This window comes from Paralichthys olivaceus, chromosome 4, assembly GCF_024713975.1.
Source record: "Paralichthys olivaceus isolate ysfri-2021 chromosome 4, ASM2471397v2, whole genome shotgun sequence".
Lineage (NCBI taxonomy): Eukaryota > Metazoa > Chordata > Actinopteri > Pleuronectiformes > Paralichthyidae > Paralichthys > Paralichthys olivaceus.
Genome location: NC_091096.1, coordinates 7,933,900 through 7,958,659, shown reverse-complemented (window position 1 = coordinate 7,958,659; position 24,760 = coordinate 7,933,900). Strand labels below are relative to the sequence as shown.

The window sequence follows — 24,760 nt, the reverse complement described above, 5'->3', positions numbered from 1 at the left end:
CATTTGTACAGCAAAAGGTAAATACTAACTCTCTCCCTCTCTGTCTCTCTCACACACACACACACAAACACACATACAGTGTGACAAATTCACATCAGTCACACACAATGCCATCCCCATCGCTATTGTTGGGGGATCGGCGGATCAAACGCTCCGCAGAGCATTGCTCCAAATACAAGTAACAACTCTGGTCGCTCTGCTCTGTTCTGCCTCCCCAGGAAGAGAGAAGCGGCAGGCTTCTGTCACAAAGGTAAATCATGCTGTAATTCATGTATCAGCATCATGACATGTCAATGTATAAAGTGTTTTTTTTAAGACAGGATTAGCACTCTGGTTTGTGGTGTTGTAGCCTTTATGAAACAGCATGGGGGGATTTTTCAGCCCGTGCAGCATCTCAAAAAAATGCCTCCAGGACATTTGAATGCCTCGAGGCTAATATTGTAGGAGGAGCAGAGGTAAAACATTCTGCTATTTTACATTCAACATCATGTCTCATCCGCAGCACAGTATGTATAGTGATGGCAAAAAAAAATGAAAACATGCAATGCACAGGAGAACCAAACACTTCCAGTGATTTCAGGAAAGACATGAATTACAGCCAAGTCTCCTCTCAGAGCTGAAGTGATGTGAGTCTTCTTTATTCCTTTAATTGTGTTAAGCTTGATAATAAAATCATGTTTCCAAAACACCATGTGCTGCAGCTGGAAATCAGCTGACGAGAGGCACATTTTGCTGGGGGCAGTTCAATACTCTTTAGATTCATCCATTTCTATCACCACCCTTGCACACGCTTCCTAATCTAAATCCTACATTTAGAGTTGCTGAATCCCTTTTCCCAGCCTTCCCTCCCCAGTGCCTGGTGGAGCGAGGGAAGAGGGGGGTGTACTGGGAGAGGAGAGGAGAAGTGACTGAATGAATGACTGACTGGGTGTTGGCAGTCCGGCTGCTGGATGTGGTTTGTGAGGCCTCTATCTCCTCATCCTGGCTCGTTAAAGCAGCAGCACTTGATTTGATGGTCAAATCCCACTTCAGAGACTGACGCATTTTTGCCTCCTGCTCAGAATTACAAACATTTCATTGGATCTTTTGGACCACATTGACCACTCTGCTTCTCCTGAGATCCCTGAACGCACCCCTATGGCCAGTGTGAGCATGCATGTGTGTGTAAGTGAGAGAGAGAGAGCTAACAGTTAAGACAATAAAAATCTAGATGTAAAATTAACTTGCACATCAAGTTTCTAGCCTCATTTCCTTGAAAGAAAGAGTGTAAACACACTGCAATATTAGTCTAAATGTAAATTGCTTTTCTAATTTCTGAATTTTCAGTCGTGGGAAAATAAATGGCAAAATGAAAATCCCATCATGGACTGTAATAATGGAGTGTGCCACTTTTGTGTTTGTGCGTTTTCGATCCCAAATCAGGCATTAATGTGTTATTATAGGCTCATATAAACTCTCTCATTTTTATTTCAAATCTAAAACTGTTTGTTTTGTGTCTGTAGTTTTTTTTAAAACACATTCAGGGTCAGCGAGGTTGGGGACAAAAACGCACCGTTAGAGGGACGACAACAGTCGGTCAAGTTCCCACAAGCACATTTCTTATTCTCCGTCCATGAACCTGCTGATGACTGATCCGGACATTGTTCTTGCTTGAGTCTCTGCTCAGTGTGAACAGCCATAGCTGCTCTGAGACTGACACTTCTTTAATCCTTATATCTAAACAGCACAAGAGGGATTACGCACGGAAATGTGGTTCTGTTTACATCGATGGAAGGTGTCTGTCTTGTAGGGGACGTATCGCTGTTCTCATTTGATTAAATCTGGCACTTTCTGATTTTCTTTATAACTTGATTTAAGTACAGAATGCTTTTTTATATATAAATACGCGAAATCACCCTGAGTGGATGGAGTAATCCTGTGCCGCGTGTGCACTTGTCGTCCGGCAGAAAACGAGCCTCCGGGGCTCCGGAGAAAGACGCACGTAAAGTTTGAAATAAACAAAGAAATCTTACCTTCAGCTCATGAATGGATCCACCTCGGTATAGTGGATGCACAGCTCTGTCCTTTAGTAATCCATGAGACGCGGCTCTTTAAAGCAGTTCAGACGTTTCACAACAACAATACGAGCGCTACTTTTCTCCTGCGCCTCTTTCTGTTACATGCCGCGCTCAAATCACACCTCTTCAGATAGGAATATCCATCGGAAATCCAAAACTAGAGAAAGAATAAACCCGACGTGTCTGGCTTTGCTGCAACCCAAGCTGGAGCTGAACGGATGGAAAGCAACCCGGGGTGTCCCAGAACTAGCTACGGAGCACGAGCGCAGTACCTTCCACAAAAGCCGACGGTCATCCTATTTGGAGATGAAGCTCCTTACCAGACTGGAGCGGAGCGCAGCGAGCCCAGCTGTCACCCACCCGCTACACACACACACACACACACACACACACACAGGGAGGAGCTACGTCTCTGGAACGGGAGCTATTGTGTCAATGGGTGCCAGTTCTGGCCAACTGTATTTCTATTTTTACGCAGAGGCATTTCATAAGAATGCGCTTTGGCGAAGGAGAAAGCCTGCGCGCTATTAATAGCTTTTCAAAACAGAAGAGGAAAACAAGAAACAAGAGGTTATTTGTAAGAAATATAGAAAATGGCATTAAGTGGCTGGTCTGCTGGCTCTGTGTCATGCGAATCTGTCAGTGGTGATTTGGAGGACACAATAAAGACGCGGGTCCTCCTTCATGCCACCCGCGTTACTGGTGCCACTTTTGTGCGCACTGTCTATGATCAGGTTCAAAGCCTGTCCTGTCCTGTCCTGTCTCCTGCCTCCTGTCTCCTAACTCAGGACCGCCCCTCCTTCCATGGTGGTCCTCCCTGGCACGCGCATGTACATACACTAAACACAAAAACACTTTTATATAGTCACTGGGTTTTTGCAGATGGGCCGTCCCTTTATTTGTCTCTGATCTCCTCGGGTGTTTGAGTCTGAAAACAAGTTGGAAAAGTTGCTGTTAAAATTCATGGTACATTAAAGTCAACAATCTGAGGTCATGCTCCACATATAATTTCTTTCTTTTTCAAGCCAAATTTGTCAGATTACAAACTGCAGGCCTGCAAACACAAACTACTTGCACATGCTCCCAGATACAAAAACACATTGTGTTATAGAGCGTAAACGTGTGGACATCTCACCTGGATACTGTATGAATGTGCAGTAAATCTCCAGAGGAACAGAGTTAATATATGTGAGGCTTGGGGTTTATAATATCAGACCACCTGGGAAAACAGTGTTTGTGTGTGTGTGTCTTTCTGTAGTTATGTGGGACTATTGTTCAAGACCATCATTGCGAGGACATTTTGTCTGGTCCTCACAAACTGAAAGGGTTGTTTAAAGGTCAGGATTTGTTTTCAGGGTTAGAGTAATGAGCTACAGGGGATGCATTATGTCTGAGTGTCCTCACCGCTATAGAGAGACAAGGGTGTGTGCGTGTGTGTATGTGTGTGTGTGTGTGTGTGTGTGTGTGCGCGCTCCTGAGTAGTGGCCTGTCAGGCACCATTGCTGTCTAGTTACAGTAACAGCTCAGTACAGTGCTGCCTCTACAGGCCCGATGCCAAACACCATACACCGTTGTTCTTAATACAAAGTAATGCACTCATGCCAGCCAGCTCTTTCCTCATCTGTTATCATTTAATTTGCTTTAAAAACAAAACTCATTTACCGTAATACAATCAAAGCATCACAGAGAGCTGTGCACATCATCCATGAGAGAGAGAGAACATAATAACTGAAGCAGAGTTTGAATCCTGGTTGTTTTAAAAAATATCTTGTTACAAAGTGCCAAGAGTTAAAATGTGGATGAGGAATATGCAAATGCATGTACATCCTTGGCAAGTATATGCACTTCCTCAACTGCCTCTGAGTGCAGTCATATATCAGACAGTACATCTCATCTAACAGTAATGTAAAACGGGCTTGTTAGACTTCATTAAAATTCTGCACGAGAGATGTGGCAGAGTGTAAGTTTACTGTGAGTCGACATGTGCAGGTGAATCATACTGGACACACAAATCAGACGAGAAAAGCATCTCGATGTTCGAACATCAATCATCATGCAAATGCTGGAGAAACATTTCCATAAAACTTTTATTTCACACACACACACATACACACATACACAATCTTAAATCCATTGTTACATTATTTAATCTCTCTCTCTCTGTCACTCTCTCACACACACTTGGTGCAATGTGGGAGGCGGGCCGGGTATAATTTGCTCAATAATGTTAAGATAAACAATAGTGAACTTGTACTCTGTAATATATAATAATATAATATAATATATAATGTCTATTCTATAGCTCTATTTTAAAAAGTGAACCTTGTTCGAGCATGTACTCAAATATTAAAATATAAAACATCTTAACAAACTGTCATATTAAGTTTTTTTAAGACAAGACAGGGGCACTTCAGAAGCCAATCACATTTGTCCCTGTGCCTCTGACACCTCACCCCTCCTCTCTTCTTTCTCACTGTAGATGAGAACCAGTAGTGAAGAAGTGCTCAGATCCTCAATGAGACCACCGACAGTGTAATGTGAAAATACTTCAATTCAAGTGAAAGACCTCAATTCAAAATCCCACTTCACAAAGTAGATATAAGTGACAAAATGTACCTCAAGTAGCAAAACTTTAATTTCTCATTCTGCTCTAAAATGACATATGATTTATTATTAGGACAGTTATTGTTGCAGTACCTGAGGATCTGCATTCTGATTGACAGTGGATATTTTGATGATAGACAGGAGAGATGTTATGTTGTTGGGACACGTCCTCTGTCTGTGTTCTTCATTGTCATTGGGTGTTTGAAGACACCCTCTCCTTAGTCTGGCCCACTGCAGGCTGATCAGACAATAGCCAATTACTAACTCTTCCTAGTCTCTAATGACAATCAGTTAGTTAATCCTCCTTCTCAGCCGTAGCCATGTCTCTCTGCACCCTTCTGCAAGCCTTTTTACTTTCCTCTTGCAGACTTGCCCTCAGACCCCTGACTCCCTCAGTCCTCTGCATCACAACTCAACTGGGCACACCTTGACTTTACAGGCTCAAATTCTTATATCAACATTGTGTGACATTATTTCATTGATAATACTGAGGCTCAATGAGTGTCAGTGTGTTATCAGGAGGTTGAGATGCAGCTTATTTACAGCATCATCTTTAAATACACTGGAATACTTCCAGTGGAAGTGTAGTAGTTCTGAACACAGGTCCCGCCCCCTCTAAAGGGTCCGATGATAAATATCAGCAGTTGTGTGATGATAGAAGAGATTAAGAAGAAAACAGGAAATATTCTATGAACCATAATGAGTTAGATTTTTTCTGTAGTGTTTTCTTTTTTGAAAGAAGGTAACTGTGTCTCTCATGGAGCTGCTTACTAGACACTGCTTCTTTATATATAGAATGTGAGTAAATATACTATATGTGAATAGTTATGTAAAAGGAAGGGAGTCATAGGAAACCATGCTCAACCACACATGCACATGAAATGTGTTCGAAGACTTAAACCCATCTGTCATTGATTTATATATATATAGTATGTAAGCACCCACTTTTCCACCCACATACACTGTGACAACATACAGCAGCACACTAGTGCTAGGAGCAGTATCCATTCAAGTCATTTAAAAGAAACAAAATTCCCATTAAAAGTAAATGTCCAGCATTCACATTTTTTTTATTTAAGTACAATTAAGGAAGTTGAATCTGTTTAGCATCAAAATAAATTATACACAGTTGTGATTTTCATATAATTACATTTATTCTTTTTTAATTTATCGAAGTAGTTGCTTGTGTGAGCTGCATTCAGATGTTGTAACTCACTTAGTGAAGCCAACTTTAACAATCTTCTGGTCTTTGTGAAGTACTTTAAAAAGCAGAATATTATATTCCACTGTGTGTTTTGCATGTTAAATCTGCAAAGTTACTAGTAACTATAGCAGTGAAATACATGTAATGAGGTAAAAAGTACACATTATCCTTCTGAAGGTGTAGTATTAAAGTTCAAGAAGCTTATGAGTGAAATACTGGAATAAAAACACCTCGAAATTGGACTTTATTTGAGTAAAATGTACTTTTTTGTTTTCAGACTTAAATACCTGCGGAGATCAGAGACAAATAAAGTGAAGGCCCATTTGCAAAAACCCAGTGACTATATAAAAGTCTTTTTGTGTGTAGTGTATGTACATGCAGTAGACACATTAATGAGACATATTTAAAAACACAAATCAGCAGTTCCCACAGAATTCTACACTTGTAACGAGCATGTTAAGAAATCACAAACCAAACAAACAGTGTGTTGTGTATCTGTGGGACTCTTTTGGCCTCTCAGCCTGCTGGATTGTTGTTCACATCACAATATAATGAATGTGATAGTGTTTCTATTCGAAACCTGCTGAGCTGTGTGTTTTAACCTGGACCACTGAATCACATCACTTGTTCAAAGTGCCACTGTTGTTGCTGTTGTAGGAGCCCTAATGGAGGCAGCTCACCTGTGGAGCACATCGACACCTGAGGAATGAACAGCCATTGTTGTGTTGCAGGCCAATCAGTGTGTCTGTCTGCTGCTTCCCCTCCTACAGCTTTAATGGGCACTGCAGCTGTTTTCTTTTTATTCCCCAAGGAAGTAAGGTGGAAAAGAGTAAACAAGTAACATCCAAAAATTCTTGGGAACATCCTGCTGATGGCTAAACCATGTGTGACCACCGGGAGCACAACATCTGCATCTGCATTCATAGTCTGCGTTCTGCGTTTTCTGTCGTGTCATAATTGATAGCCACTCATGCATCATGCAGAAAACAGACAGAAAAGCAGCGATTACAAGGATCCAGTCTGACACTGCTACACAGCTTCTGGCTTGAAAGTTGATGCTGTGAGTTCTTTGGAAAAACATTGTTCAGGCTCAGAGCGCTGGATTACGAGTCTGAAGAATTTCCAGCAGCAGAACAGGGACAAACACGCTCAGTTACAGCAGAACTAGTGGTACTTTGCTCAATGTTTAATTTAGTAGGCTAGTGGTACAGCCATGTTAAAGTCACCCAAAGGTTCAGAGTAGCTGGTTCATAATGTGCTCAGATTATTTTAGCATAAAAAAGCCTGTATACTGTGGATGTCAATGGCATAAGGACACAGTCTGATTACTTCAAGCTGCTGAATTGTTTTGAAGAAGGAGGAACAGGAAAACATGTCAGTATGCATCCTTAACAATGGTTATGAATGACAAAATATTGACAAGACTCAGCTCTAGGGATACTGAATAATAATATGTTGTTTATTTTGAACAAAAGAAAATAATTTACACCATAATTAACTAATACTGTGGGATGAGGTCATCAGTAAAGTCAGTGGTGAGGGTACAAGTATGCGTGAGTGCAGTGTGTAGAATGACACAGATGTTGGATACGTGATCACGAAATCGTAAATGTGCTGGAGAGCCAGGAGCAGGGCAGGACTGGCCGTCTGCCATACTGGCCGGCGAGCCTTTGGGGCTGACGCAGTTGTCTATTTTGTTTTTGTCTTATCGGCCCATGAAACAGGCAAATTGGCTCATTGTTGTTTTTTTGTAATCGACACTGGGGCTGGCCCAAATACATCTTTAAACACCTCCCTCTTTGGACTCTGTACAAGCGTCATTAAATAACAAATCTAAAAAAAAACAGTCAGTCATTAAAATTGGAGAAGAAATGTAAGAGAAAGCAATGGAGAGAAACACAGAACAGACAACAGGCCCTTCAGGCAGATGCTGCCAGATGTTTTAAACTTAGTGACTGAGGAGGCCCATGAGAGAGAGTCCTGGCCAGTGAAGGACATTTCGTACAGGACGGGAGCACCTGGCCCAGAAGTTTCCAAACAAGGTCTCCAACAAGACGCCGCCCTCTGCACACCAGCCTTACAAAGAGGAATAAAACATAACATTTTAGAATTAGACCAAATAGCATTTCTCTCATGACTTCGACCGATCATTTGTGTTAAGATGAATTTCTCAAATAAAGCATTTTTATTTACAGTATTTTCCCCCTTCCCCTTCTCTCTCTTCTCTCCCCTCTTTTCCACCCACCTCTCCTCTCTCCCCCATTTCTATCCTCTAAACCCAACCTGTCGAGACAGATGGCTGCTCTCTACAATCGTGAAGTGCTTCCTCATGGGAACTGTTGGGTTTCTCTTTTGTAAAGTCCGGATCTTTCTTCTTAGAAAAAATGAAAGTTGTGATGTGGCACTATATGAATAACATTTAAAAGTACAGTGTGTAGAATTTTGTGATATCTAGTGTTGAAATTACATGTTGCAGCTGAACACCCCTCACCTCACCCTCTCCTTCCAAACATATAAAAGAAACTGTGGTAGACTTTAATTGTCATAAAAACTCAAAAGGTGTTTAGTTTGTCCAGTCTGGACTAATGTAAAAAACATGGCGGCCTCTGTAGAGAGGGTCCCCTCCATGTAAATATAAAGTATTTGAATATAAAGAGCCTTTTCTGAGGTAAAGAAAACTACAATTTGTACAATTTAGATGAAACGAACTAGTGAAAACATCATGAGGATTATTCTACATTCAATTTCTGCCAATAGATCCCTTTTGTTCGTTTCATCTACATCTTACACACTGGATGTTTAACTGAATTTCAATTGGTACCGTTTGTGAAATGTAACCAAAACCTCCAAATCACTGCAAGTCAGTGTAGAGCAGGTCGAATGAATACATATAATGTCATGTCATTATAAGATTTACTTTGATATAAATGATCATAGTAAGTGCACAGAGCATACAGACATAAAATGTGCCCCACTGTGTTTCACCATCTGACATTTTGTTCACCAGTATACAAAGGTGTCCCAGCTGTGTTTTAGGCACTTAGGCTTGATAGAGGTGAATTATTTAGCTGCTGTCACTGTACATTTCTCACTCCACAACCCCTGAGGCTGTTTCCACTGGAGGCTCATCAAACATTGTTAAAACTGAGCTCAGATGTAAGCTGAACTCAGGACATTAGACAATATGAACTAATAGGTGTTCTAACAGCACAACAAGTTGAAGTAATAATATATACACTTTTTCAAATATATATAGTAATTAAAGCAATAGTAAATATATATATACTTTTATATTATGATAATTTATAGAGAACAGATCATTTTGAGACAACAGGAAGTAACAATCATTAAGTGTCACAGGAAGGAAGAAACATTTTCAGCACCATGCAGCTGACAAATCACACTTTCACACTATTTTAATTGGTCTCTGAAAAAACTGAGGTTGAAGTGTAATACTTAAAAAAGCTCCATCAGCTCTAGATGTTGAAGCAGTGTCGCTGTGAACCAATTCCTTATTGAAAAGTGATTAATTTCTCTTAAACCGTAAATAACAACAACCACTTATCACTTTTATCACCTCTTAGTATTGACATGAATAGGCAACAGGTAGGGAACCCTTGGCGTGTGCATCATTATCATTATCATTAATGATCCTTAACCTGCTGGTATAGTGCTGTATTGTTGCATATTGGCCACTATTAGTGCCTTGTTTTATTTAAGAGTATTTATTGTCAAATACTTTCTTTTCTGTCCTTTCATCAATATGTACTCGACTACTGCAAAAAGTATTAAAAGCCTTAGAAACTGAAAGTGAATACATGTGTTAACCGGAGGCATCTACGTCAGCATATACTGTATTCCCTAAAGAAGCTTGTGTGTGTGTGTGTGTGTGTGTGTGTGTGTGTGTGTGTGTGTCATGTAATTGCAAAATGATGTAAAGCGTGGCTGAGTTAGACGTAGTGAGCAAAAGTACTATAAGACCATGCACTCACACACACACAAACACACACTCATACACACAGACACACACACACACATACACACACACACACACACACACACACACACACACACACTCATACACATACACATACACAGCCTATTGGGCCTCGCCCCAGCCAGCTTCAGTTTCCTCTGTGCATCCAGGTTTGCATGAAAGCAATGAATAAGTCATCATTTCTGCATGATAGGTCTGTAACTAGGAGTGACAGTTAGAGAGCATAGTCTTCATAATCTCAGAAGGGACTCTGTGTGCGTGCGTGTAAGTGTGTGTTTGTGTGTATAAGTGTCTGTGTGTATGCCGGAGAGGGGTTTTGCTTGCTCCCCCCACCGTCATCTACCTCACAAATGGACACCATGCAGCTGATGAGATCTGAAGGAGGGAATAGAGAGCGGTGCTTGACGTCAGTTGGAAATGAAGCTGTTAGGTGGAGAGTGAATACCACTGAGGGTCCAGGTAAATAAAATGGGTCATGACATAACCAATCAGCAATATCACTGCATTACTCTTCATTAATCTATTATAAGATGGTGATGAGTGGTTCACTTACCAGGTTTTTATTTTCATAAAATTCTTCTTTTATTTCTTTTTATTCAAACACAGTATTTAAAAAATGTCATTTATGGACATTTAGACATTTTTTATGACACTCCATGGCATCCTAAAGTTATAATGTCATACATAATTTAAAATTGCACGCCACAAGGATGGGTGTTATTGTTTGTTTGCCGATAACTCAAGTGTTAAATTGTTTCTTTTTTTTATCAGGTTGGCACAAGTTTCCTAGCACAAGCTCTGTTCTCACAACATAACCACAACCCAGTCACAGCCCCGAGTCAGAAGACGCACAATGCTTCACTCGAGACAAGCTTGAGTTCACTTTCATCATGCATCCATTCTCTGCCCACATACAATGATCTTATCCCACTGTCAGTGCTATGTATGTGTCAGTTAAGGTACAACTGCTATTTGTCAAACTGTTCCTGGTTTGACAAATAGACTTTACATCTATCTACCTATCCTTGTTTACCTTGTATTAAGTAAATTAAATTAATAATAATAACTCAATCATATAGCACCTTTCAAAGCAGCCTCCGCAAAGTGCCTCACAAAGAGATCAAATAAAAACAAGAATCCAAAACTTTGAAGACAAAACGCAAATGAGTACAATCTCATTTAAAATCAAAATGGTACAATGAAAAAACTAAAATCAAAGCAGATAAAGTCATTTAAAAGTAATGTCAAAAGAAAAGGATAAAAAAAACAATAGTAAGAGCAAAAGACAACAACAACAATTAAGTAAAAGCCATTCGGTAAAAGTGCATTCGATGTTTTAAAGACAGACATGAGTCCCTCAGGTAAACTATTCCAGAGGGTTGGTGCCCTGACAGCAAAGGCCCTGTCACCTACTGTATATTATAAATATTGTATTATATACAATTATATGCACCTACCAACTATCAGGTGTTGAGTGGAATTGATTTATGACTCAGTAAAGCATGGTGTCACTCTGGAACAACTGCAGTGGCATACAAAGTGAAAGCAGATGTTCCTATTACAATGCAATATTATTATACCTGTCTTCACCCTGCCCGTTAATCCAGTTCCAAATCCAGATGCAGATTAGACCCCGACGTCTCCATTCTCTCTGAGCTCCAGCCTTAACCTCACCTGGGCGGCTGGATGTGGATATAGCGGCTGATTTAATGACATGTACACACATTCCCTACTGAATAAGTCATCCAGCCTCTGCTTACACACCCCTAGTGCTCATCTATTTTTCAGGGGAGGCCATTTCTCTGTCTTTCCTACTCACTCCTACTCTGTCTGTCCATGTGCCTCTGTCTTTGCATTGCTTAATCTGTAAATATATGTTATTTTTATATGTGCTCAACAACATATTCTGGTATCACTGTCGTTACTGTCGCTCTAAATAGTGTCTTTTTAATTCTGTTCGTTTGACACTGGTTGGGTTGAGTGGCTTGGGTCCATGAAACAGTAGCAGGGGAAGAATGGTTGAAATCCGACTGTAACCATGAAAGAAACAGTATTTGCATTTACTGCTGGCCTTGATAACAGCTGGATTTCTCTACTCATCGAAGACGAGTGTCAAAACAATCTGTTTCACGCTCTTTGTCTCTTGATGTCTTGTAGTTCGTATTCTGTTTTATCCGCACAGTGAAAACACATTTCGATGCATAATACCGGGCACTTTTTTGCATTGGAGAATTAATGTCATTATGATCAAGCCCTCTGCATTCCTCCATAGACAAACCTTGGCTTTGAACTGCTGAATGATTGATGGGTGAGATGAAAGTGAATGTGGGTCACTGTGGGTGAGGGTTGACAGAAGCAGCATAAATCAGACATGGAAGATAACCAGATATCATGGAGGATAATGACCCAACCAGAACCATTACAGGTATATTCAACAGCCATAACAACATTCTGCCATATCTATTAAATGCTGGACTGCACATTTTAATACTTATATATAATTTGATGTTGTGGAATATGCAGAGTTTAGTGGTTTGAACGTGATATGATTCACAATTTGAGGTCAGAGGAGTGAGTTGTGTTTAATGATACAATATGTACTGAAAGTATGGATCATTTAAGCAACGTGGATATAAACTAGTCCTGACTGGTGAACCAGAACTGTGCCTCTCATCCAATGTCAGCTGGGATTAGCTCAAGCCCCCTGCAACCCTCATAAAACCAGCAGTACAGGTGGATGGATGGATGGATGGATATAAACTTCATTGGAAAGTACAATAAAATGAGCAGTATAGGTGATGGATGATGGATGGATGGTAAGATAAGCAGCACACCTGATGGATGGATAGATGGAAGGATGGATAGTATGATAAGATAAGTAGTTTAGCTGATGGATGGATGGAAGGATGGTATGATAATACAAGCAGTCTACCTGCTGGATGGATGGATGGATTGACAGATGGATGGATGATAAAATAAGCAGTCTACCTAATGGATGGATGATAAAATAAGCAGTCTACCTAATGGATGGATGTCTGGATGGATGGATGAATGGATGGTCTATCACCAGATAAATACTTTTATTTATGTTTTTAATAACACAAACAAATTAATGGAGGGATGGATGGAAGGATGGATGGATGGATGGAAGGATGGATGTGGACTTCATGTTTTCTGCAAGTCTAGTTTCCTAAGACTGGAGAGGAGAAGATTCTCGTGCTAAGTGCTTTTCATTTGCAGTGTCTCTACTCTGTATCTGATTTGTTATCAGATGTGTGTGATTTGAAAGATGTGCTCTCGGACGCCTGCTCTGTGATCTTGCTTTAAATCATGTAAAAATATTCTTGTCTCCTCATTACGCAAGTTCACTCCACATTTCCACAGACAGGAGGAAGCAGCCAGACAAAGAATGATGCCATAGCATCTGTTGAAAGAGAGACCTGAGCTCAAAGAAAGTCAAAACACACCGAGGTAAATGCAGCTCGAATATGTGTGTGTGTGTTTGAACGACGTCTTGGTGCTAAAAACAAGGGGAGATCTGCAGTGTACAGACTCCTTGTGCGAATTTCAAAACTGATATGTGAGATACAAATCAGTAATTTGCAGAGTTTTATACTCAAAGAAGAAGCTTTTGCTACAATATTGAACCATTATTATGAAATATTAAAACTCCCTTTAAAAATGAATTAAATGAATGAAGTTTGCCCGTGTTTGGAAGCAGCTTTCATGTTTTGGTAAGATGGTTGACAGATTTGGCTAAAAACTTTCATGACAGGGAAAATAAAGACATCAAATTATCACCCCTGTTGCTCAGTTTACTTAATACCCATACTTGCCCATTATTCTACTAGAGTACATTGTTGTGTATCATGAAATATTTATAATAATATAACATCCATATTGCATTGCCACTTGCCCCAGATTTCAGCTGTATTTTTTTGACACACATTAGACTGAGCTCTCTGGCTCACAGTACACAACCAGTCCTCCTCTCTCGCTAAAAACTCACCAGAGATCCTCCTCTGAAAGAATCTGGTTCAATCTCGTGTCTGTCTGTGAAAGCAGCCTGGGTTTATCTCTGTTGCAATCTAGGGATCAGCTGCAGACTCAACAAAGGGTCTCAAAAAGAGGGACCCCTGAGCTGTCTGTATCTGGGAGAGAAAATGACAGGGGAAAATTGAAAGTGATGCAGGCCTATGAAAAGAGCAAAAAAAAAAAAGAAAAGAAAAGAAAAAAGGGACAAATAAAACGCCATGAAAGGAAAGAACTGGGGAACAGATGGGGAGAGGGGAAAAAGTGAAAATCATAAAGGCAGAGTCAGACAAGGAGAAAAAGAAAAGGGGGTGAGGGCCATAAAGAGCTGAAGCTGGTGTCAAGAGGAAAAAGAAAAGCAAGTTCTGTTGTCAGCAGGGAGAGAACGGCAGGTGATGGGAGGATAATGACAGAGGGAGGGGCCTATTTGACCCCTCCTGACCTTTTGCTGGATCCGGCTGCTGGGAAGAGCTTCAGGAAGTGGGTGCAGCAGAAGTCCCAATGTGATGGGATATCCTGCCGCCTGCCCGCTAACCCGTCTTCCTCCGCTGGTAATTTATGTGTTCCCGTTGTTTCTCAGTCACCTCTGCAGGATGAGGCTGTGCTCCAGAGACGACGAGACGTACACCCAGAGACACATCGTGCAATGACGCACGCACAAGCGCAGATGGATACATGCGCTGATGTACGCAGGCCTTAACACATGCTGACAGCCAAAAAAACACACACACACATACACAACCTCATACTTCTATCTTACCGAGGACACTCATTGGCATAATGCATACCCTGGTCCCTTACCCTAACCTTAACCATCATCAAGTGCTCAATCCTTACCTAAACCTAACCCTGCAAGCAAGTATTAACCCTTTAATAGAACTTTGAGAAAGTGAGGACTGGCTAAACTGTGTATGCACAAAATGGTCCTCATAAAGTACACACACACACACACACACACTCACACACACACACAAACATAAGCAATTTCCATGACTTTAGATGACAATACCTGACCCACATGGATTTTCTGGACACTTACTCTAACCTTAATCATATTTAATACTTGCCTAACCTTAACTTAACCTAAACCTAAACTTAACTTAAAACACAACACAACTTAAAATTTGATTATATACATTATGGGGACCTGCTTTACACCCCCATAAGGAAGAAAAGCAATAATATAATAATGTGACGTTATAAGCAGATTTTGGTCTCCACAACATGAGTAATACCTGGTCCACACACACACACACACACACACACACACACACACACACACACACACACCTCCAGTTGACTCAACAGCGCTCACAGCCAAGGACACTTTCACTCAGGTCACTGCGTTACACACAGACGAAGGTCACTGTTGAAAATTATCGCACAGAGGAGAAAGAGCTGGTGAATTGCAAACACAGAAAGTCTGGCAGAGATGGCACCAACAAAAACAATATTATCATGCAGCGCTGTGCAGCTGGTTTGATTTACTGGGTGCAAACAAAGACTATTATCCATCTCAGTGCAGTTTTACATACATACACTGAAATGAAATCGGTTGATTGTTTAAAAGTGACACATAATTACTTTGCGATGACACTATTTATCATTTTGTGATTACTAAAGCCAAATGCTAAATGGCTAGTCTCTTCAAAAGAACAGTTGTTTTATTTGCCATTATACTCTATTATGGTTACTAATGTCACTGTCTGTCAGACAAAGTTCAGGGACTTGTGGGTATTTTCTCCGCTGGAAAAGCTGCCTCACCTCACTGTGCTCTCCTCATCCCCCCCACCCGTGAAACATCAAAGCATGGCCACACTGAAACTCCGAGCCCATGTTGGCATTGCCCTCCTACCTCCAGATCCAGTAATTACAGCTCACACAAGACATCAACATTATTACTCGTCAAACCACGGTTATAATAATACCACAAAGCACATCAAAGAGACAACTCACATTTCAAGGGAAAAATAAAAACTCATGGATTATGCATTAGGAGGGTCTGATTCAACCTTCAGAGCAAACAGGGCTCAGTTCAGGTTTATCTGGAGCGAGGTCCAAACTTGATAATCAAGATTTATGTTGGTGTAATTTGAAAATACATTTTATGTTATCGTTTACACTGTGCCAACCCGTGGTTTCTGACTGTTCTTACCATATTTTTGCATTTGCAATGCGGTGACAAATTCTCGTAGGACTTTACAGCAGCCAAGTGTGAGGGCGAGGTTAAACGGCTGTGACTTGGTTCAGGACAGAATTGCCACCAGAGGATTTTTTTTTATGTTTCAATACTGCCCTCTTGTGTCTCATAAACATAATCTAAAATCTGCTCTTTCCATATTCATACTAAATACTAGACTTTACAATATTCCTTTTACTAAATTTACCAAATTACAAATGTATCTCATTAAAACTCAAACAAAACTTCAATTTTTGTAAAAAATTCCTGTGTTTTCTCTTTTTCAAAGACATAAAAAAGATCAGCTTTATCGATTCCACACAGGGACATTTTTATCATAGCAGCAGAGATACAAGAACAAATGCAATACACAAAACCCAAAGATCTTTTTTTCCCTTCTTTTTAAGTGCCTGTACTAAAAGAAAAGTGTGTCTGACAAAGAACAAGACTCTCCTGCACAAACTCAGAGAATTCAACATCACCCTGAACAGCGATATCTTTTATACACTCTGGACTGAATTTCCTCCATAAATCTCTTTCATTTTCCTTGTGAATGTTGCTCAAAGTCAAAACAACCGACAGAAGAAGACAGAACAAGATAGGGAGGCACCGCTAGGGTGGATGCTGGGTGTGTAGTTGTGCGTCAGGTGTGTGCACAAGAATATTACATCTATAGTGCACGTATATCTGGTAGAGATTCAGAGGTCACGTCTGTGTTGTGTGTGTCAAAACTGAAACGCAATGCAATATTTAGCACAGTTGAATTATGAAGCTACATCTTAATAATGCTGTGACCTACTTCCTGACTGGGAAGTCAACAGTTTCATCGTCGCCACCATCCGACTGCCACAACAATAAATGTCGCCAACCATCCCTGATGTCACTAACATGTCAGCCATTTTCATTATTCATTGAGTGTGTCGCTCCCATTTATCTCAACATGTTTTTGTTTGAAGCCTGCAAATCCCCTTCCGCATTCACATCCCCTTTCAATTACAGTGGAGCTGGAGCAGAATGTGTGGAAACACGGTGCAAGTAGAAATCAAGAAGTCAGGTTAACATCATGTAGAGTATACAGGTGCACAACAGAAGATGTGTCCCTAACATCCGCTGGCGGTCACTAACATCTCATAACATTAACTGACGCAGGCATTAATGAGTGCAGTAGATTATACAATAGATACTCTTGATCTTGTCCCATGTTCTAAAATGGTAAAGTGTTTAAAAAGCATAGAGGTAATGATTTCTGATCTACTCAGTGGGCCACATGGCTTTCATAGTGCTGCCGTACAAGTAGCAAGTCAGTTTTAGCCGAAACACTTGATGAGGTTAAGGTACACAACTGAAGTTATGTCCCTAACATCCGCTGGTGGCCGCTAACACCTGCTAACATCTACTGGTAGTTGGTAACAGAAGACCTTCAAACATACAGTACAAGAGATATTCAGCATCTTGTCCTATATTCTAAAATACACCCTGCTGGTAGAACACCTTTATTTTTCTAGCTGTTATAGCTATAATTCAATATCTCAGTGTTTCTGAAATTAAAGTGGAGAACAAATAGACAATTAGAGAGTTTATTAAATTGTCTTGTTTAACATAACTCAATCTAAACCAGCTGCAGAACAAACTTGTATCATTTTCATTTTGCAGTAGAAAATAGTATTGTTCAGAAAGTTGCCTCCACAAGTTGCTTTGTAATCACCTTCCCTCTGGTTTATCCTGAAGTGACTCTGTGATGTTTAAGTCTAGAGACTGTTCTGTTCCACTAATGTTTTATTATCTTAAGATAAACCATTGAGCAGCCAGTTTGTCTGCCTTTGCTACTTGACATTTGCTCATCGATAATTATTTACAGGACTACTCCCTGCAGTATTGTCCTATTATTATGCATCACAGGGTGCAGTAACACAGTTACAGTTTGTTCTGCCTGTCATCAACAAATGTTGAAGCATCTGTAGCAAATGCTTGAATTTGTTTACTTTCATTGCTGCAGGAAAGATTTAAGTTAACCAAATTCTTAATCCTCAAAAAGGCAAATGTTCTGATAATATTTACAGGATATTTCAATTTTTAGTAACCTACAGTGTAAAAGCAGTTTGTCCCTCACTTTTGTGCCATTTAAGGATTCTCACTGGACTTAAAGTGCTTGCAATTTAATAAAAATGGGAAAATTGGCTCATGTTCAAATGAAAAGAAGAAATGTGTTCAGGAATACTCACAGTAGAACAAACATTTGGACTGGTCAAAAAAAAGTGGAACCTAGTATCTTGAGGAACAGTGACACCCTATGGTCACTTAGGCTTAATGTGAGGATTTGAAACAACCCACAATCATCTCAGGCAAGAATCGGGAGTAAAAGACAAATTTAAATTCAATTGCGATTTGTGGAATATAATTCAACATCAACAGAAAATGTGCAGATTGTGCACGCTCACACCAGCAATAACCAATATTCTTTGGCCTTATATAAAAAAAGAGAGCATGACACATTAACAGTCATGTGACAGTCATCCTGTAGTAAATACCATCAAGTCATTATTAAATGTAAACTTCCAACACTGTGAGCAGAACAACTAAACTCTTTTCAGTTCGAATGGTCAGTGATGGAGGAGGACAGCTCAGAGATATAAAACCAGATCTACATGGAAGGTTGGACACCAGTAGTGAGAGCATGCCAGAGGATGTTTGTTGTGATTTCACTTAACACACATGTAGCAGAACATGTTTTTGCTGACCCCAAGTGGTTGAAGTTCCTGCTCTGCAGCAGTGTGGTGCTCTTTAGATTTCATTTATTTCTATTCTAGTGTTTATTTAATTTTCATCCACACAGAATTCACCCACAATCTATACAGCTGCATAAGATTTAATTCTAGAAGTTTTTTATGGCAGTATATAATAATATTTCTATATTCGTATTTATGTATTTTATATACGCATATGCATAAGAATCAATTGGCAGAATAAAGATTTATAAAGATTTAATATTATTTATTCATGGGTTTTAAAACATCATCACGTGCTCAGAAACTTGCAAAATTCAAATCACTTATCATTTACAATGTGCATCAACAGAATGATTAACGTCCCTCAGAATATTGATCAAATATCTGAAACTAGACTGTAACTCTGACCATAATGATAAAGTGACATACTGAATAAACGACGTGAACAAGTGCAGAGGAGTTTCAAACTTCACGACCCTCACTCCGCTGCCCACAACTACAAGGACCACAATGCACTGCACGGAAACAGCGATTATCATGACACATCTCCAACATAAGCAAAAGCTTCCTCTTTGGAGGCATCTCTCCTGCTAACCTTGGGCAGAGGTTGGCTCCTCCTGACGCCTCGGCGCTTTGACAAGCCGGGAAACCACCCGCATTGACGGGCAGAGACCGTCGGGCACTGGAGGATGTGCGAGAAGTGAAGCCGCAGCTAGCCCTGGAGCTCGGAAGCTCGCTAAAACACAGCTCCACTAGCTAGCTCATGCTAACGCTGGCTAGCCGAGGTGAACCGAATCCGTAACATTTAGCGTCCATCAGAAAGGAGCAGCTGACAGGCGCGAGTGTTGACATCACGTCTCCGGGACGTGCTACTCAACAGCAGCAGCACACGGTGAGTAGCTAACTAGCTTCTCTGACCCTGGTGGTTTTTAACGGTGTTTCCTGTTGTGGACTGCAGACGACTAGCTAAACTTGACGGCTAAAGTTAGCGGCATGATGCGATGACTTGGAAACAGGCAGCCAGTGTGTGTGTGTGTGAGGCTGGTGTTTGGACTGTGTCCACTACACTTCAGCAAAGGTGATTAGAACATGTTTTCACGCGAGTTGCCACAGCCCAGGAGAGAAAACGCTCATTTCCTGCAGTTACTAAATAACTTGTGACGCTGCTGCTGCTGTTTGTGGTAAAGTTACTCATTTTGATAACCAAGGGCTCGTGTCCCACTTGTGTTGTAACGTCAAAACCACAGTGTCATAACTGATCTTTGCTAAAGGTTAAAACATCAACACTAATTAAGACCGTGACCAAGAAGTTGCACATGAGGAGAGAGAGGGAGAGCTTGCAGACATGTGACCCTCAGTTGACCCTCCATGTTTCTGCAGAAAGGTTTAGTGACTGTGAGATAAGTTAACACAGTGATGTGTGTGTTCACCAGGCTGCACGGTGTTGTAGTTAGATGTCTCTGTTGGGCCAAGTTGTAAGTCTGCATCCTGGTGACACGTTCACTGACATCTGCCCTGCTCCCTGTCGATGAAGCTCTGCTGCCAGCACACAGAGGAGAATGAAGGGCAGGGGGATGTGGTGAAAAGTGTTATCGTTAAAACATTCTTCTAATCTAGTCTAGATCGATGATCATCAATTAAAAGATCACGTTGACGCCTGATAAACAGCAACAGACTTCACAAATCTGAAGCGTAGTTATGTGTTATATCTCCTCACTGTGCTTGCACAATGCATAAGCAATATATCAATATATAATGATTTTTTTTTCTATTGATGAAAATCATTCTGCAGTTGTTGTTATTGTTGCTGTATGCTCAGTGCTCAGTGATAACCACAGACAGAGACATGTTTTTTGGGGGGTGGGGGTCATCTCATTAAATCTGATTAATCCCTTATTATTACTTTGCACAAATATGCATCATTATAAAGTATCAACTGCTACAACTTCACTTTTAAAAAGGTTCCAAGGACCACTTGTCTTTGGCACCTTTTTTAATCTCCCTGGATGCCCTCCCCCATTTATCAGTGTAGTTTCTGCCCACCTTGGTTGTCATTCCGGTTCCTCTGCATGCTAAAAAAGTCTGTGATCAAGTTGATTGCATTTACCCTCAATGATAATCTCTAAAAGGTCTTATGCATTTAAAGGCATGGATTTTAAATGAAGAGATAGGTCACCACGACTGAATTAACTTTGATGCCAATATCTTTTCAGCTGTCCTTATGCCAAATAGACTTAGAACTCATTTGCAGTGGGTCCTTTCTCTATATCACCAGTGTAAGGTCTCATTGCAAGAGTTCTTTTGTGCAGTTTTTGGGCTGGGAAAAGTTTTAAGTATCATGTGGTTCAACAGGAAACAGTTCAGCGATCATCCACACGTATAATCCTTGTTAACATTACAAGAGCTGACTGTTCAATAAATTTGCAGTCAATATGGTTTCAGGTTGGTGCTTACCAAGCCAAATTATTCACTGTCACATCTCTGTTTTTATCTCTTCCTAACAGCATATCTGTAGAGTCACAAATTACAGACAAAACACAAAGATGAACACGTCCTTCCCATGGTTTCCCATGAATTTTACCTGGAGTGGGAGGGTGTTGTGAGAAAGGACAGAGGAGGAAGGAGCAGAAGGAGACTGTAAACAAAAGTCATGAATCTCCATCAGGTCCTCACAGGGGCTGTCAACCCTGGAGACAATTGTTTCTCTGTCGGGAGCGTCAACAATGTGCCATTCACGGTAAGATATTTCAAGCTCTGGAAATACTTCCCTCCCAGACACTTATGAGCTCTGATTGCTTGGGTGCTGCTCAACTGATTGGTCACAAAACTGAGGAGATTTGTATTCATTGAGGTTTTGTTATGTAAATGTATTAGGAGCAGAAGCACAGGATGGAAAAAGGACCAAAATGCTTTACTAATGGAAATGTTGCTCTGTGGAGCAAGAATTAAGTTGAGGTGGTGATCCTGTTCAGTAACTGGATAATAGATATTGAACACATTATTGATGTGACTACTCATCTACCATCATAAAACAGCTTTGCCACCGCATATATCCATTTATGACATTATGCACTCAAAACATACTACTGCTGTATAAAGAATGAAACCTGTCACATAAAATACAATAGTAGCCATCATAACAATTTGGTTGCAAGCCTATTGGTCCAATTACACTCAAAGTAGGAGTTATAGGACATAAGATGAGGACAGGAGGCTTTTTTCACAGCAGACATTTTGATGTGTCATAGTAGGAAAGCACAGATGCTCCAGTCATAATTCTATTCTATAAGTTCCCCAGTGAGCCATGGCAGCATGATGTGACAAGGAACTGTTCAGCCAAAACAAAAAAACTTTAATTTTATTCATAAAATATGACTCATCATTCATGCTCTGTTTTTAATTGTTAACAGGCAAAATCGGATTATTTAGGGACAGACACGCAGAAAAAAGTGCAGAGCTGGATGATAATCTTTATTCTCTATTTAAAGCTCTTTGCTAAAACCAAATCATGATCCAGCCAATACTATATAACACAAAAGTAATGTGCTGGACTCAGCTAAAAGTTATTTCTTATTAACTTTTAAAAGCCCCTCGGCTGGTAAGGTCTAAAATTTGCTTTAAGCTGGTTTGTCATCATTTTTGCTGAATGCAAGGAAATATACCACCAGCTCCGTCATTATATATACTTATTATATTTGTTCTCAAAGTCTACTTGTCTACAGGACAACTAAAGTCAAGTTTAAAATTGTATGAATCAACAATTCCACAAATTAATTTCCACCAGTTTGAGGAACAACTAGAATGTAAAAAATGACACTGTAAGAGTCAGAATCAGAGTCGTGAGTCCTACCAGGGATTCTGATGCTGAAAATTAACACTAGAACATTCACCAAATACCAATGATATAGGTTTGCTTGACACAGTACCTAGTACTGTTTGTCTGAATGGAATAAAACTGAAGGCTATGTTACTGTATAAGTGTATGTTAACTGTGTAATTCAAATGCTTTATAGTGCTGAAGTCCATCTCCTCTTCTGCAGGAAGTTCTGTGTGAGGGTATAAGACTTTGTTCCATGGCTGAAATTCAAAGGCAGAACCTCAGACTGCGTTTGCACTCCATGATCTAAAGCTACTCACATGCTTTTCAGAGAGTGGATCAATAGGATAACTATTTCTGTCCCTCTGTCCTCTAGTGAAGAGTCACAGTGAATCACAGCTCATGTGAAGATATTCTTTAGAGAGCCACAGGAATAGAGTGTATAATTCAGATTCTCATCTGGTTTGGCTCCAGAGCTGTCATATGGTGTCATAAGACAAGTGCAGTTCAAGTGACCCTTCATGCAATTCTCTCTGGACGGATGTGGGAATCATCTTCGTCTCTCTCCTCCTTGTGCTTTCTCTTTTGTCTGTCTGAAACAGGCCTATGCGTCAGGTTGCGACGTGGTAATTTTGGGCAGTGACTTTGAGCGACTGCAGATCATCCCAGGAGCCAAACATGGCAACATTCAGGTCGGCTGTGTCGACTGCTCACTGCAGGGTGGACAGGTAAGAGTGATGGACTGGTTCTTATCAGGTCATCATGATCTGTCATGTTCCTGAAATACCAGTTGTGTTAAACACATACATTATTCCACTTTTAAGTGATGTTTGTTTTGTAGGTATTACTGAGATGTATTCTTTGTCTTACAGGCAAACTTAATTGAACTGAAAATATACTCGCAGTGCATTTTGATACTTAACCTTGTTGTAATGGAATGACAATATTGCGCTATGGGCAAAAACAATATAAAGGCTGTGCTACAGACAGTGCTGCAGGATTTCAGTAATATAATACACTATAATCATACCCTACTTCACTGTAATGGGTAAAATAGAGCTGATCCAAATCTAAAAAGAAAAACTTGTGGGCTTTACATGTTTTTATTTGTTTTTCAATGGCCACATTAGTGTGTTTGAATGTTTTTTCTCATTATGTGTGGTACGCAAGCTAGTGTTGGTGAAATCATACTTATACTTGACTCATATCCATTTCTTATACATTTGCTAATTTGCCTACAGGGCTCTGTTCTTTTGTACTTTTGTGGAAGATTAACTGCAAAGCCGCAGCTCCGTTGCACTCTTTTGTACTGTTGGCAGCTTTTGTTTTCAGGAAAGACATTTGTTTGGCAACATCAGAGGCTGTGTAATAAACTTGAGCTTCCAATGTTCAACTCCAAGTGAGGAAGAAAATCACCCAGTAAAAGCATGTAGTTTTACACAGGGACATTCTCTGATATCCCCTCTAATGAGCCCTGTTTATTTTAAGAAGTGTTGACACACATTAAAGAAAAAATGTATGGTTATATATCTGTGGAACTGAGACAATAACAAGTTGTCTTGTTTCCACGTTGTTTGCTGCAGGAACAGATGAATTAGTTTGATTCGTTTTAATAGTTTTGATAACAAATGCAGAGCTGAATCAGAATTTGTTTAAATGTTTTGGCAGTACTGCTGGTAGACTTTATAAAGGAAGTTGAGGCAGATGTTGACCCAGTTTTACGAATGAATAAGAATCAAGGATTACAGAATAGGTTTGGATTCAGCACAGGCTTTAAGTTTGTAATTCACAGTTTCCTATTCTTGATATTATCTGTCCAGACCTTTGATGTAAAAGTTTTAAAAAACCGAGACTTGATGGTTATGCCTCTGCAGAATACTAATGTAAATCTTCCATATCTCTCCAGCTTGATAGACGGCTTTGTTTTTTTTAGTAGAAGCCAAAGCACTCTTACTGCAGTCATGGTATTCATGGTTGCTCTGAGCTACTCTGTAACAGTGCTGCATTCAAATGCAAAAGGAGAATTCAAGTGTTTCTCCATCTGTATAAACTTGACAAATTATTTCATTAAGATGTTACAGTCATCTTGCCAGACCATCACTGTAATGTAGTTTTTATTTGGGGAATGTGACAGCATTGTTAGA

At 40.1% G+C, this 24,760-nt stretch overlaps 2 protein-coding genes across 8 annotated transcripts in view; one reads left to right on the top strand and one right to left on the bottom strand.

Moving 5' to 3' along the window:
- The window catches only part of sema6a (sema domain, transmembrane domain (TM), and cytoplasmic domain, (semaphorin) 6A), a 103,423-nt gene extending 100,996 nt beyond the window's left edge, over positions 1-2,427 (bottom strand). For all 5 annotated transcript variants that reach the window (XM_069523540.1, XM_069523541.1, XM_069523543.1 and 2 more), the window contains exon 1: positions 2,013-2,427. The gene's annotated coding sequence lies outside the window, so the exon portion shown is untranslated. The remainder of the gene's footprint in view (positions 1-2,012) is intronic.
- A 16,881-nt stretch (positions 2,428-19,308) lies between these two features.
- The window catches only part of LOC109637088 (dmX-like protein 1), a 45,290-nt gene continuing 39,838 nt past the window's right edge, over positions 19,309-24,760 (top strand). Inside the window, exons 1-3 of one of the 3 annotated variants that reach the window (XM_020099224.2) lie at positions 19,309-19,691; positions 21,304-21,536; positions 23,219-23,344. In XM_020099224.2, coding sequence (XP_019954783.2) covers positions 21,450-21,536; positions 23,219-23,344 — 213 coding nt within the window. In that variant the 5' untranslated portion in view covers positions 19,309-19,691; positions 21,304-21,449. The remainder of the gene's footprint in view (positions 19,692-21,303; positions 21,537-23,218; positions 23,345-24,760) is intronic. The other 2 variants (XM_020099223.2, XM_020099226.2) reach the window with 2 other exon arrangements.